The following is a 14,992-nucleotide window of genomic DNA, read 5'->3' as shown; positions in this document are numbered from 1 at the left end:
GTAGCTGACTGCTTGAGCAGGGGGATTAGACCAGATGGTCTGCATAGGTCCCTTCCAACCTCAACTATTCTTTAGGGTATTTTTGTTTTGTTTTGTTTTTTGCTGAGTGCAGAATCGCGTGACTATTCTTCTGGCAAAAACTTTCTATCCCATGTTTTAATACAGAAAGAAATATTCTTTTTTTACAGGCCTCCTTCTTGAAAGCAGGAAAAAGAAAGACAGATCTATGATGCTGATGGAGAAATGGGAATGGGACAATGGGACAACACCGATGGAGTTCCTCCTGCTGGGAATGGGGAATATCCCAGCACTCCAGAGACCACTCTTCCTCCTCTCGCTCATGATCTACTTGATGTGTGTGGTTGGGAATATCCTCATTGTTGTGCTGGTGGTTGCAGACCGGCATCTTCATACCCCCATGTACTTCTTCCTGGGCAATCTGTCCTCCTTGGAGACCTGCTACAGCTCCACCATCCTGCCTCGACTGCTGGCCAGCCTCCTGACCGAGAACAAGACCATCTCTGTTCATGGCTGTATTGCTCAGTTCTATTTCTTTGGCGGTTTTGCAGCTGCAGAGTGTTACCTGCTGGCCATGATGTCCTACGATCGGTACTTGGCCATATGCCAGCCCTTGCTCTATGCCAGTCTCATGACCTGGAAGGTCTGTTTCCAGATGGCGGCTGGGTCTTGGCTAATGGGATTCCTTATCCCTACAGCAGTGACTCCTTTCTTGGCCCAGCTGAAGTTTTGCCGCCCCGAGGCAATAGACCGCTTCTTCTGTGATCTTACCCCATTGCTGGAGCTTGCCTGCAGTGACACCAGGAAGGTCAGGCTCGTTGCTTTCATATTCGGCTTCTTGGATGTGGTCCTCCCCTTTCTGTTCACGCTGGCCTCCTACATGTGCATCATAGCTGCCATCCTGAGGATCCCATCCAGCGTGGGCAGGCAGAAGGCCTTCTCCACCTGCTCCTCTCACCTCACCGTTGTCACTGTTTTCTATGGCACCCTCATCATTGTCTACATGCTGCCCAGAACCCCCCCGCTAAGGCAGCTCAACAAAGTGTTCTCCTTTTTCTACACCGTCCTCACACCCTTGGTCAATCCCCTCATCTACAGCCTGCGGAACAGGGAGGTCAGGGAGGCCCTCAGAAAAGCGCTCAGGAAAGCTCTGGCTTTCACCCAGAGCTCGTAGCAGTTGTGCACTGTTGTGTAAATAAAGACAATAAAGTAGTGTTGCTACCGGTGGGAAATTTTGCAACCTTGTCATCTTTTTTCTCTAGTGAGGGCAAATTCGTGGCTTAGGGGTCAGGTTCTCCACGGATCTCAACTCCTTTTTCTGTCTGCAGTAGGGGGCCTTGGGAGTCACATCTCGGTTGATGGTGTTTTCCACCAGGGCACATTACTGACTCCTCTTCAGCTTCCTCATGAAGAGCCCCAGGTCCTCTTCTGCAAAGCTGCTCTCTCACCTGTCAGCACCTAGGCCGTCTTTTGCATGGGGCTGTTGGGGTTGTTCCAGCCCAGGTCCAGGACTCTGCCCTTTCCTTGGCTGAATTTCAGGAGGCTCCTGCCAGCCCAAATCTGCAGTGTGTTTAGGTCCCCTTGAGTAGCAACCCAGCTCTCCAGAGTATCGGGCAGTAGATAACAGAGACCAGAGCTCTGGGGTCAATGAAGGATGGGCACTGAGGGAGCTTTCCCAGTGTAGCCCTGCAAAGGGCCAAGCACTACTCTGTAGCTGATCACAAGGAGAGAAAATTATCCAGGGTCTCCTGGGAACAGCAAATTCCTTGTGGGATATTGTGTGGGGTTTGTGAGACTGTGTAGAACTTGATCTGAGATGTTTTTTTGATGGGGATTGTGGGAGTGCACAACGCTTACGCTGGGATGTTCAGGTGAAGGGCCAAAGGCAGGGAAAGGAAGAGATCAAGGTGAATCAAGAATGGGAAAATGGAGAGGAGGGGTGAAGAAAGGGAGCAGTCCTGGGTCGACAAGCTACTAGTCAGTACGCCTGTCTGGCTGATGTAAGGGTTCATGGAATTTGAGAGCATCTGCTACATTAAGGTTATCTGAGCATGGGTCTTTTCAGGGCAAAAGGGATAATAAGCAAAGAGGGAAGCACTTAACAAAACACGCAGTGACACAAACTTGATAGACAAGGGATAACAGAAACAATGGCAAGCTCAAAAGTCTCTGGTCACTCATTGGTGGTCCGTGAAGAAACTACAGGCGCAGCTTTGGAGAGGTCCTCCCTGGACTTTGCAACTGATAAGAAGGGGGAAAGAAGACATGAAGATTTTGGCTATTCAAGGGGCGCTTGTGGGACTATACAAAAGTTTCTAAGGAATGTCTAGGGAAGGGGATCAGGGAGGAGCAAGGATCTAAGACATCTTTTTTTTGAACTGACTTTCTGAGCACTGTCAGAAAAGGGAGCCAGGCTGATTAACTGGACTTATTTCAGTGTCTCCCTTGGAAGGAGATGGATCATCCTCCAGACTCTCCCTTTGTCTCTCTGAGCAGGGCAACGTGAGCCTAGACCATGATCTGAGATGTTCGATGTCTGGCTTGATGTAACACTACTTCCACTCTCTGGAAGATCGCTATACTGTAATTGCAGCATGCTGGAGAGTATCCAAAACACCCTCCAAATCAATGGATGTATCTAAAGAGTCCCTAGGCATCCTTCAGATGATGTGCAATAAAATCCTCCAGGATGTGTTTAATCTCAGCATGCAATTGTTGCTTGATATGTTTGTTGCGGTTAAAACTTTGAAATAGTGTTGTTGTCTGGCTGGCTTGCATTTCCGTCACTTTAATTCCTTTCAGATCTTGGATCTTGAATGTGTGACACATCCTTCTGGGGATAACACAGGCCTAGAATGGAAAGGACTTAGTGGGTCATCAAGATAGACGCGCAGATGCTATGGCCCATATCAGGTATGGTCAGCGCAAGGAAATGCACTGTGGGGTTGATGTCCTCAGGACTTGGTCATGGTCAGATGGGATGCGCTTGGCCTGCTCTTTTTCACACATATCCCACACAGCATTTTAATCTGGCCTAAACCCCCACACTTCTGTAAGAAAGACAGATGAAGGATTGGCATTTCTAGGACATAAATCACCCTGTTTTCAGTGAAATAATGGAACAGTTCAGGGGAGAAACATTCATTCCGAACCAGATCCAACATCCATTCAGACATGGATCCAAGAAGTCCATGTGTGAGACTAGCCCAGATTGGTCAACGGCAGAGCCTCTCAGGATGGCCTTGCAGACTGAGGAGGGCAGTTCCTGCCTAGAGGGGAAGGAGGCTTATTATGAGATGCTGGGAAGACCATTTTGGGGTTGTGCAAGGCTTTCCATGGGATGTTTAGGGAAGGACCAAAGGCAGGAAAAGGGAGGGATGAAGGTGTTTTGAGGGGCTACAAGCATGAGAACACCGAGGGAAAAAGAGGGTGAAAGGAACTGATCACATGGAAACAGACTGCTTTCTGAGATTTTGCACCAGAGAGACCCATTTGTGTGTGTGTTTGTGTGCACGTGAGGCAGCTGGGGAGACAGGGGGATCCAGGGCCCAGCTCCTGGATAGACTGAGCATCTACGACCAGCTACAGGAGAGATCCATACGGTCTACATGTATGTATGGGTATATATTTTCCATTTACCAGCTTTCCTCCTGATCAGCCAGAGATGGGAACAGGATGAGGCTGCGGGTGCTCTTTGTGCTCGCATGAGTGTTGAGTGTTTCTGTCTTTGCTCTTCTGTGGCCGGCGGTGTATGAGTGTACATGTGCACTGTGCGCATGTGCGCGTGGGTGCCTACTGAGCACAGGGTACTGGGGCAGCCTCACCTCCACCAGGCTACTGGATCCAGCAACTTTTAGCACCCTGAAACCCTCATCACTCGATTACTGGACCTCTCTTGCAAGACCAAACGTTCACAAATTTCCTAGGCACCCAAAATCTAATAGTATTCGTGTCTTCAACACTGTCTTCAGGAAGCTTAGGCGGTGGTAACACATTCATCCACAGAGGTTTATGTTTCAGCCTGAGAGTCATTTTACCAATCTTGGGGAGGCTACGACAGAAGGGCTGGATGGCACAATTTACATACGGGCATTCAAAGCACTCTGTGGCATCTGAGACAGCAAGCAGGGCTGGAAGGACCGATAAATGTCACCTTCCGGAGGTACTGCTAGAGTACCGCACAGATTCCCACCTTTAGCACCAAAAATGAAAGCAGGCACTTACCTTTTAGCAAATGAGTCCTGTCTTAAGTGTCTCCATATGTCCATTAGTAAAGAGTTGAGTCAGTTGCCAAGGACACCGCCAGCAGCAATAGACACCCATGAGTGGGCCACTCCATTGAGATCCTGAGAGCAGCAGGGCTTGTGTCATGTCTTGCAGCCCCTGGTTGCTACAGGGGGTCCAGAGGGCACCGGGACTTGTGTGCAGGTAACTAAATCCTGCCAGTAGTGTATGACAGGGCCCTGGCCACACTGCTGCTTCAACCCGACCCCTGAGAGAGGAGCAAGGCCAAAATGGATTTTTCTGCATCCCTCCACCCAGAACAAAGACACTGTGCAACCATGAGACAGAGATGTACTGTCTGAAAATGAAGACACATGAAGGATTCTAGCCCTGTGGCCCTTCTTTCAGGCAGTGTTTTTTAGGCTTGGTGATGATTCTTACTTCTAGGGGGCTCCCTGCATTTTAGCAGATGACTCCAGCAAAATGCAGTAGTTTCTAGAACAGGGAGAAAATCCCAGAACATCTCGCCTTCCTTTGGCTCTGTTTGCCTATGATGAAAGCACCTGGGTGACATGTGGTTCCTGGCTGTCCTGCATACACATCTGCCTTTGATGTGCCTCTGACGTGCCCCTTCCCAGAGCTGCTCTTGCAGCTGGTTTCCTGGACAGAACAAGGCACGTTAAAGGCCTTCTCTGCCTGCTCCTCTACCACATCATCGTCACTGTTTTCTACAGCACCCTTGTCATTGTCTATATGCCCAGAACCCCATAATTAGGCCTTATGGCCCTGAGCAGCCCCACACCCTGTGTCCATGGGCCCAGGAGCCCCATCTCAGCTCAGCCCTGGGCTTAAGTCCCTCTCTGAGCCATGTTGACCTAGCGCTGCTCTCCAGCACAGCCCCAGTCATGTCTGTGCTTGGCTACGGACCCCACTGATCTGGACCCAGACTTGCACTGACTTCCTGGCTTGATCTCAGACCTGTCTCATCACTATGGACCTGCCGGATGATCACTGGGCTGTATCTCACCCTGGTTACCATCACTGGATCTGATCCTGACCCTGACCTTTGGATTGATGTCCCAACTTGACCTTACACCTGCCTCATCACCAAAAGTGTGGCTGGAGATCTGGACTCTCAGTTGACCCCCACTTCAACCCCTGGCTTCCCTGCTAAACTCACTTGGGGACCATGGGATGGGACCCTGCCTGGTGAGGCACCTGCCCTCCTGACCGTGTTACCATGCTCAGCTCCCACTTCCCTGTCCCTTAGGGAGCAGCTGGCCCTCGCTGTGCTCCCTGGCACAGTACTTGCAGACCTGAAGGAGTAAGTTACTTTTGGTTCTATTTTAAACAGGCATGAAGGACCTGGAAAGGCATGTGCTGTGTGCCAAATATGCCTCTAGGCATGGGGGATACTGAATTTGTTGAAAGGGAAGAGGGAGAGGAAAATCAGGTCCTAGTACAGAAGGGAAAGCAGAAAACATTGCTGCCTTGATTGTTTCTTTTATAAAGTCACTGAAATGGTGGTCCAGTCTTTGGGGGCTTGTCGCAGAGGAGTGATGCACTTCACTCGTGAGAGGGAAGCAGCACTATGTTTATTGCGGTAAGATAGCGACTTAACAAAGTTCAGCCATAAATAAGACTGATTTCACGAGGTTCGACTGGCAAGGTTCACTCAGTTATTTACTGCATGAAGGATGCACGCGCAATGGAGACCCTCCTGTTGAGTTGCGAGGTTCAGAAAGGATCCCCTTGCTTTCTAAACTCCTCCTGAGAGGAGCCTAGGTGTGGCTGGATCCAATCCTAGTTCCAGACTTGGTAAACGGTTTATGTCTAAAGAAGTGTGTGCAAAGGGGACCCTCCTGTTGAGTCCCAAGGCTCAGACTGGACCCTCTTGCTTTCCAGACTCCCCCTCAGATGAGCCTGGGTGCAGCTGGATCCTCATAGACAAGCTCAGGAAGTGTGGGTTAGATGAGTGGACAGGGAGGTGGCTTGAGAACTGGCTGAATGGCAGAGCTCAGAGAGTTGTGATCAGTGGTGTAGAGTCTAGTTGGAGGCCTGTAGCTAGCGGTGTCCCCCAGGGGTCAGTACTGGGTCCAGTCTTGTTCAAATTCTTCATCAATGACCTGCATGAAGGGACAGAGTGCACCCTCAGCAAGTTTGCTGATGATACAAAACTGGGAGGAGTGGCCAATACCCCAGAGGGCTGTGCTGCCATTCAGAGAGACCTGGACAGGCTGGAGAGGTGGGCGGAGAGGAACCTCGTGGAGTTCAACAAAGGCAAGTGCAGGGTCCTGCACCTGGGGAGGAATAACCCCATGCAGCAGTAAAGGTTGGGGGTTGACCTGCTGGAAAGCAGCTCTGCTGAGAAGGACCTGGGAGTGCTGGTGGACTCCAAGTTAAGCATGAGCCAGGAATGTGCCTTTGTGGCCAAGAAGGCCAATGGTATCCTGGGATGCATCAGGAAGAGTGTTGCCAGCAGGTGGAGGGAGGTGATTCTCCCCTTCTCCTCAGCCCTGCTGAGGCCACATCTGCAGTACTGTGTCCAGTTCTGGGCTCCCCAGTACAAGAGGGATGTGGCACTACTGGAGCAAGTCCAGCGGAGGGCTACAAAGATGATGAGGGGACTGGAGCATCTCTCCTCTGAAGAAAGGCTGAGAGAGCTGGGCCTGTTTAGCCTGGAGAAGAGAAGACTGAGAGGAGATCTTACTAATGTGTACAAATATCTTAAGGGAGGGTGTCAAGGGGATGGGACCAGACTCTTTTCAGTGGTGCCGAGCGACAGGACATGAGGCAACGAGCACAAACTGAAACACAGACGCTTCCATCTGAACATGAGGAAATACTTTTTCACTGTGAGGGTGACAGAGCACTGGAACAAGTTGGCCAGAGAGGTTGTGGAGTCTCCTTCTCTGGAGATATTCAAAACACACCTGGATGAAATCCTGTGCAACGTGCTCTAGATGACCCTGCTTGAGCAAGGGGGTTGGACTAGACGATCTCCAGAGGTCCCTTCCAACCTCAGCGATTCTGTGATTCTGTGATTCTGTGATGGTAACCTTGAGTTGGGAAGCTGCTATGCATCCCCCAAGAGCCTTTCCTTCTCCAGGCTGAACAAGGCCTGTTCCCTCAGTCTTTCCTCACAGGGCAAGTACTCCAGCCCTGATGCCCTTGGGGTCCTGCCACTGAACTCACTCTGAGTGTTCAACATCATTCTTCTGCAGGGGGCCCCCACATGGTGGCTGTATCTAGATGTGCTGGATGGAATGGGATAATCACATCCCTCTCACCTGCTGAGGTCCCTCTGAATGGCAGCCCTCAAGCGTATCACTGTTCTGCCCAATTAGCTGTCATCTACACAAGTGCTGAGTAGAAGGGGATAATCACTTCCCTTGATCACCTGACTCTGCTACTGTTCATGCAACCCAGGATGCTGTGGCCTCCTTTGCTGCCAGGACACGTTGCTGTCTCTTGTTCAGCAGCTCCCCGAGTTGTTCTTGTGGCCTTCTTTGAAGATGGGCACAACATATTCCTTTTTCTGGTCATTGGCACCTCCCCTGATCTCCACAACCTTTGACAATTGTGAGTTGCTTTGCTGTGGCAGTAGGCAGCTCTCTCAATGTCTGAGCATGCCACACATCCAATCCCATAGACTGTATTGGCTGAGTTCTTGCAAGTCATCCCTCTCTCAACCCTCATGCACTGCAGGCTGGTTTTCTCATCTGCAGTCCTGACTCTAGGCACAACAGCCCAGGAGACCTTGGTGAAGCCTGAAGCCAAGAAGGCACTGAGCTCCTCAGACCTATCTACACCTGCTCTTGCTACATTCCCTGCCCCATGCAGCACTGAGCCCCCACTTTCCTTCTTTACTCTTTTACTGTTAATGAAGCAGTAGCAGCTCTTCTTTGTGCTCGTGATGTCCCCTGCGAGTGTTATGCTAGGGGAGCTTTGACTTCCCTACTTCGCTGGACAACACTGTATTTATGAGTTCCTCCTTTTCAGCCTCTCCTTTCTTCCCCTTCCCTTATGCTGCGTTACTGCACTGGAGCTCAGGCATGAGTTCCCTGTTTAGCCAAGACAGGGTCTGGAGATGCCTACGAATTTGACAAGCTGTCAGTATGGAGCACTCATGTGCTTTGTGGGTGCTCTTCTTAAGGACCTGCTGGCTTTCCTTAGCTCCTCTGCCCTTCAGGGCTGCCTCCCGTTGTCTGTCCCATGGAAGAGCTCTGTACATCTGAGTGTTGCCTTCACACAAAGGGCATCCCCCCTCCTCATCTCCCCTTCCAGGGTCTCCTGATGGGCTTGTACCCTACCATCACAGCACTCGAGTCATGGGACTGATCCCACCACATCTCAGTTATGGCAATCCTGTCTGTGCCCCAGGCTGCTTTTGTTTGCATCTCTTTTGGCTTCACCACCTCAGCTGTCACACCAGCTGAAGATCTGTCACAGGGAAACCTGTTACCAAGGACCTGGTGCATGCAGAGGATTTGATTCCGAGTAGTGACAGGCTGCCATAGAGAGCAGGTGGCAATGTAATGGTGAAACAAGGTTCCCACTAAAAGAGCAAACCCTGTGTAGCCAAGGCCAGGGAGAAAGAGAGCTGGGCCTTGCAGGAATAGAAGGAGAGGGGTTTGCTGCCCGAGCTGACCCTGCAGCACCTTGGGGCCTGTGACAGAGGTGAACTGATCTCCAGAAGGGACAAGGTGCCACTGAGAAAGTCCTTGGGCCTGGAGAGTCGGCAATCCAGCCACCTTGTGGACACCCTTAACACAGTCCCCGTTCATTTGGGCTGAGAAGAGGTTCAGAGCAAGGAGATCTAGAAGGGTTTAAGGGTGCAGGGACATGAGTAGAGACCTTGGTGTGATGTGCATCCCATTTATGAAGCACACTTGGCTCTAGATGGGATGGACTTTGCCTGAAGGCAGTGGTGGGATTCCGGTGTTTGGGCAGAGGCAGGAAACCCGAAATGCCCTGGAGCACTTGCCTAGCAACCACTTCAAAAGGGCATGGTGTTCCTGTAGGTCCCATGCGGTATCTGCTAGAAACGTGCGATTGTGCTAGCACCCCCAGGAATCTGACATAGCCCTGCCAGCCTATTTCTGTCATTAAATCAAGTGTCTGCACTGAATTACATCAACTGTTTACAGTGTAAGGATCTGCTTGTGCCTCAGCTTCCTGAGTGGAGCTCTAGTAGTATTAGGCATCTTGTGTCATTTGAGATGACCAAGGAAATTCCCTCCATGGCCCCCAGCTGAGGATCTAGAAGGACGTGGGTCTCACACTTGCTCCATCAGAGCAAGCAAACACATGCTTTGGACCACCACTGTCTACTCGAATGTCACCAAGTTTTTGTGTGCCGACAACTGACTCCCACCCTCCATCTCTATTGGTTACAGTGGGAGCTTAGACAAGGAGCTTGCACACGGACGTCTATGTTGTGCTCACTACAGGCTGAGAAAGGGGAATCCCACCTCCTGTGTGTTTGTGGAGTTTGTGGGAGAGAGCTGAATCCCACTCCATCCCAGGGACTTCTACACAGGCATGAGCTGCCCAGATGGACTCACCTGAATCAATAGCTGAACCAATACCTGAACCATGGGAAAATGAACTTTCTTCTTGTCCCTGTCTAGGTGTGCTGTGTAGTTAAGAGATGGGCATAGGGTCTTCCAGAGTGGGACGTTTCCATGTGTCCTAGATGACCATCCTCTGATGCAACAAATAGTCATGCTGAACTCAGTGTCTCTGCATGGTTTAGAGAGGGACTCTAGGTCATTATTGTCATCTACTTTAGTGAACGTGTCCCAGGTGGAGGGAGCACAAGGGACAGAGAAATTCACTCCTTCTGCTGGCCTCTGCTCTCGAGCGGGACCAGGCTCCTGGGACAGAGGGAGTTCATGGCAACCTGGCAGCACTGCTGAGAGACAGCTGTACGCAGGAGCAGCTCCTCTGCAAAGAGCAGCAGGGCTCCGGGCACTGCCTGCTCTTGCTGACAGAAGAGAAGACAAGAGAGAAGTGAAAGGCAGTGTGGAGTGGGAGGACAGCGGAGCACTCATGGTGGGCGAAATCTTCACAGCTCTTGACACGGTAAGTCTCTGGCTGCCGGGCAACACTGCTTCCTGGAGAGGTCTTCTAAACCCATCCCATCCTATGACTGACAGATTCAGTGACCTCTGGCAGGACAAGTTCATTCTCCCGCCAAGATGGTGCTGTGTGTGTCGGGGTGCTCACAGCTCTAGCTCATGCACAGGACATATGTGAAGGGTCTTTTAGGAGGAAGGTGAAAAAAAGGCTAAGAGAAAGGGAAGGAGTTCTCCGTCTAGAAAAAGCTACTTAGTACTGATAAAACTAGAAAGACTAGGTCCTAATTTTGGCAGGGAGATAAAAGGAAAGAGGTTTTTTTGTTGTTGTTTGGCAAGGAATTTGGACTGCCAAACCTTCCCTCTCAGAGATCACACGGTCTGTGAGAAAGCTCAGCAAACCCCTTCAACCCCTCCTCAGCCTACAGACAGCAGCAGCTTCACCTTTGTGGCCTTGTCAGGGATTTTCTGACCTGCTCCTCAGGACCTTTGAGCACAGCAGTGCCTCTGCCCAGTGCCCTGTCCTGGTAGGTTTCTGTTGGGCAGAACAGAGCGTGCAGAGGGTGGGATGGGGTCTGTGAGCACCGTCAGGGAAAAGACATTGGGATAGAGAAGGAGCTGCCAGCAGGGAGAGCTCCAGGCAGCGAGATGGGCAGGGAATGAGAGGGAACTGCAAAGAGAATCAGCATGGCAGGAAGGATTTGGGCAAGTCATGGTCAGTCCCTCCGATACAGACACCTTCCTCTGAGCCAGTCCCCTGTGGCTCTGCTCCCACCCAGCAGATCCTCTGCCCTGACAGCCATGGAGTGCAGGCCATGAGCCACCTCTTCTGCAGCCAGACCTGTGGCAGAGGAGAGGGGCATCTCTCCTGCCACGGGCCCATTTCCTGTTGCCCAACAAAGGGTCTGAGAGTGACTGCCCTGCAGTGTTGCTGTCTTTATGGTAGCAAGTCCAGCTGGTGAAGATGAAAGCTTTCCTGAGTGCCCGTCTGTCTCTCTCTCCTTGCCTCCCTTTGCAGCAGCATCACTGTGTTGCTCCTTCTTTGCCCTCCTGGCCTTGCTGCTCCTGCTCTTCTCTTGGGCTGCCTGGGGTTGGGGAGTTTCAGCTGCAGTTCAGACACCTGCCCTGCAAGCTGTGCAACAGAGGGGTCTGCGGAGGAGTAAGCTGTCCCCAGCCGCCTGAACCCTGTGAGGCTCCAGGAAATGCAATGCAAGGGGTTGGCAAATTAGTTGACCTTGTCATGCTCTTCATCTCTTTCTCCCTATCTGGCCTGAGAGAGAAGAATGTGGAGATCTTCCCCTAAATCCTGAAGTGCTTGGCTCTCAGCTCAGTCCCCTTTCTTTCTGAGAGAAACTTGTGACTGTGAGTGTCCTTTAGGTGAGTGAGGTGCAAGCGCAAGGCCATGAGGGGCAAGACTCATGGACAGACCACATCCTGTGACTCTGTACAAAGTCACGGTGAGCCCTTTTTTCCTCTTGGGATGCACAGATGCTCATCCTCAGAGCAGTTGAAATGCCAAAGGTTTCTACCCTGTCAAAGAATGCTCCCAAACTGAGATGGAGGTATCTAAAAGCTAAATCAATATCTAATCAGACACCTCTGCTGAAGATTATATTCCGGAGAAAATAGGTGCCAAAATGTTGAACAGTCTTTCCACATAAGGGGTAGATATAATCTGCTGCAGGATGCGTACATCAGAGCTAGTCACTCCCCACTCGCACTACAGAGGAAGAGCAGATGGTAAATTGGTGTGAGGAGAGGGTCTATCGCATTGGAACGGAGACATCCAGCAAGGGTCGGGCACCCGCTGCCTTCACATTACAGTTTCCCTGCCTTGCTAGAATGGGAGCTGGTGTGGCTGCTTCAGATACAAACACCTGTGTTCAGGAGGGCAAGGCTGGGGGAGATGAATCCCTCACAAGGATCTTCCCTTTCCAAGACAGCTGGCAGGAGAGCTTGTCAGAGTCCAACTCTCCCTGACCAGTTTCTTTTAGCTATTCCACACATGGATGGTGTAATGTTGAATATCAACATTTACTTCTTTGAAGATATTGGACGTTACACAGGATTTTTGATTGAGCAGAGTGACACAGCAATATCCTGAAATCACAACACAAGTGTGAGTTACACTTAGCAAAATAGAGCAATTGCAGTATCAGTTCAATCACAATACCAGTGTGATCCCCATTACTGGTCTCTATACTGTGCTCACCGTCACAACACTGGGCATCAGTATATTGACATTCCCACTGTGTCACCAGCCTGAGACCCCTTATCTCAGCTCATGGAGCCCAACCCCTCCTATCCCCACCAAAGAACTGGAAATGTTTGTCACCTTCCTCCATTTACACCCCCCAGCAGAGCAGCACTGACTCCTCTGGAAATCGTTAGCAGAGGCCCCTGCTCTGCATGGCACACTCAGGCAGCACAAACCGAGCTCGAGCCGGGGAGCTGAATGAAGGTAAAGAGAGAGGCAAAGTGGGAGGTTCTGTGAGGAAGGCAAAGGGTTTGTCTCCCAGAAGACTGCTCTAATTCGTCCCTGTCTTTTCCTCCTTGGACAGGCCCCCATGCCCAGCATCAGCAAATGTCCAACAGCAGCTCCTTCAAAGAGTTCCTCCTCCAGGCATTTGCAGATATGCGGCAGCTGCAGCTCTTGCACTTCTGGCTCTTCCTGGGCATCTACCTGGCTGCCCTCCTGGGCAATGGCCTCATCATCACAGCCGTAGCCTGCGACCACCGCCTCCACACCCCCATGTACTTCTTCCTCCTCAACCTCTCCCTCCTTGACCTTGGCACCATCTCTGCCACTGTCCCCAAATCCATGGCCAACTCCCTCTGCAACACCAGGGCCATTTCCTACTGGGAATGTGCTGCACAGGTTTTTCATTTTTACTTTCTCATCTCAACTGAGTATTCTGTTCTCACTGTCATGGCCTATGACCGCTACGTGGCCATCTGCAGTCCCCTGCACTACGGGACCATCATGAGCAGCAGAGCTTGTGTCAAGATGGCAGCAGCTGCCTGGAGCAGTGGTTTTCTCAATGCTCTCCTGCACACTGCTAACACATTTTCCATACCACTGTGCCAAGGCAATGTTGTGGAGCAGTTCTTCTGTAAAATCCCCCAGATCCTCAAGCTCTCCTGCTCAGACACCTACCTCAGGGAACTTGGGGTGCTTGTGGTTAGTGTTTGTTTATCTTTTGCATGTTTCATCTTCATTGTGCTGTCCTACGTGCAGATCTTCACAGTTGTGCTGAGGATCCCCTCTGAGCAGGGCCGGCACAAAGCCTTCTCCATGTGCTTCCCTCACCTGACCGTGGTCTCCATGTTTATCAGCACTGCAGTGTTTGCCTACCTGAAGCCCCCTTCCATCTCGTCCCCAGCTCTGGATCTGCTGCTGGCCATTTTGTACTCGGTGGTGCCTCCAGCAGTGAACCCCCTCATCTACAGCATGAGGAACAGGGAGCTCAGGGATGCACTGAAGAAACTCGTTCAACTGGTACTAGTGCAGCAGCAATGAGCTGCCCATCCCTCTTCACAAGTGGTTTCTAAGTACCTCACACAACTCTTGTGCTTTGGGCATTCTCGCTGTGATCATCGCGTTTGTGCAGAAGTGTTGGAATTCATCCCACTTGCTTACAGGCACGAACCCAGTCTGTCTGACCCAGAAGTCTTCTGTAAGTGTGTCTATCACTGTGTCAGAGCTGGCCTCTCTCTAATAAAAGGGGATTTCCTCAGGGCACTGCTTGAAGGTTGGGCTCTCCTTCGAAAGCTGAAGCCAAGAATGTGCTCAAGGACTTTCTCCCTGTAAGGGCCTGTTGCTTTTCTGGGGATCTGCATTCAGCTCTCACTTGTGGGTGCGCAGTGCTCCTGGAGATGGTAAATGGTCAAGCGGTATGTGCCATATGACAAGGCTGGACACTGATGCCTGTCCTTCTCGAAGGGTGTATGGATCCATCAGGAGAGCATAGGGCATCTCCAAGGGCACCATGTGCCTCAGGGTGGGCAGCGAATGGGGCTTCACAAAATCCAGTGGGTTCATCCAAAGATAAAGGGCTAAACGCATGAATGTCCAGGCTAGTGAGAGCTCTGCAATCCCACAAGAGGCGTTGGGGACCGAGGAGGCCCAGGGAAGGGAGCCTGGAGAGTGGTCCACGTCACCTTCAACGAAAAGCCATGGGCTTTATGTAGTGACAGACCTGAACACAGCCTGAGCCATTTGACATGCTCTGCAATTGCTCAGAGCATCGTCCAGGCCCACAGAGGCCTCAGCAGGGGGTTGGGGTCCATTTCAGCTTGGAGGCTGATGGGGCAGCTGACACACACACCCCTGCACCTCTCCCCCCCCCGCCCCGAGCTGTTGTGCCTGCACGGGGAGGCCGTGGCTGTGGTGTGAGTGCCCAGAGCTCTGCAGCACCCTGTTGTGGGCACTGCTGCGGGGCCACCGCCAGCCTGGGCTGCTCTGCTGGGTGGGCTGGGGAGGTGGGGAGAGCCGGGGAGGACTGGACTGGGCTGGGCTGGTAAGGGCGCAAGAGAAGGAAATGCCAATGTTAGCTCAGCTGTATGAACAGGCAGGGTGAGGACACACACTGGTGGGTTTGTGGTGCAGAGCCAGGGCTTGTGTCTGACCATTTGCTGATGATACAAACCTGGGAGGAGCAGCTCATAGC

At 51.5% G+C, this 14,992-nt stretch overlaps 2 protein-coding genes across 2 annotated transcripts; both read left to right on the top strand.

Moving 5' to 3' along the window:
* Window positions 1-229: 229 nt before the first annotated feature.
* On the top strand, window positions 230-1,192 carry LOC136994124 (olfactory receptor 5AP2-like). The gene has a single exon (XM_067310374.1). It carries the CDS (start codon window positions 230-232, stop codon window positions 1,190-1,192), a length of 963 nt encoding a protein of 320 aa, XP_067166475.1.
* An 11,873-nt stretch (window positions 1,193-13,065) lies between these two features.
* On the top strand, window positions 13,066-13,842 carry LOC136994123 (olfactory receptor 14J1-like; the record flags this gene model as incomplete). The annotated part of the gene is made up of 1 exon (XM_067310373.1): window positions 13,066-13,842. A coding segment is annotated over one exon (777 nt), but the record flags the coding sequence as incomplete, so codon positions are not given.
* Between the last annotated feature and the right edge of the window lie 1,150 nt (window positions 13,843-14,992).

This window comes from Apteryx mantelli, chromosome 24, assembly GCF_036417845.1.
Source record: "Apteryx mantelli isolate bAptMan1 chromosome 24, bAptMan1.hap1, whole genome shotgun sequence".
Taxonomy (NCBI): Eukaryota; Metazoa; Chordata; class Aves; order Apterygiformes; family Apterygidae; genus Apteryx; species Apteryx mantelli.
The sequence above is the reverse complement of the archived record's forward strand: the minus strand, read 5'-3'. Positions and strand labels throughout refer to the sequence as shown.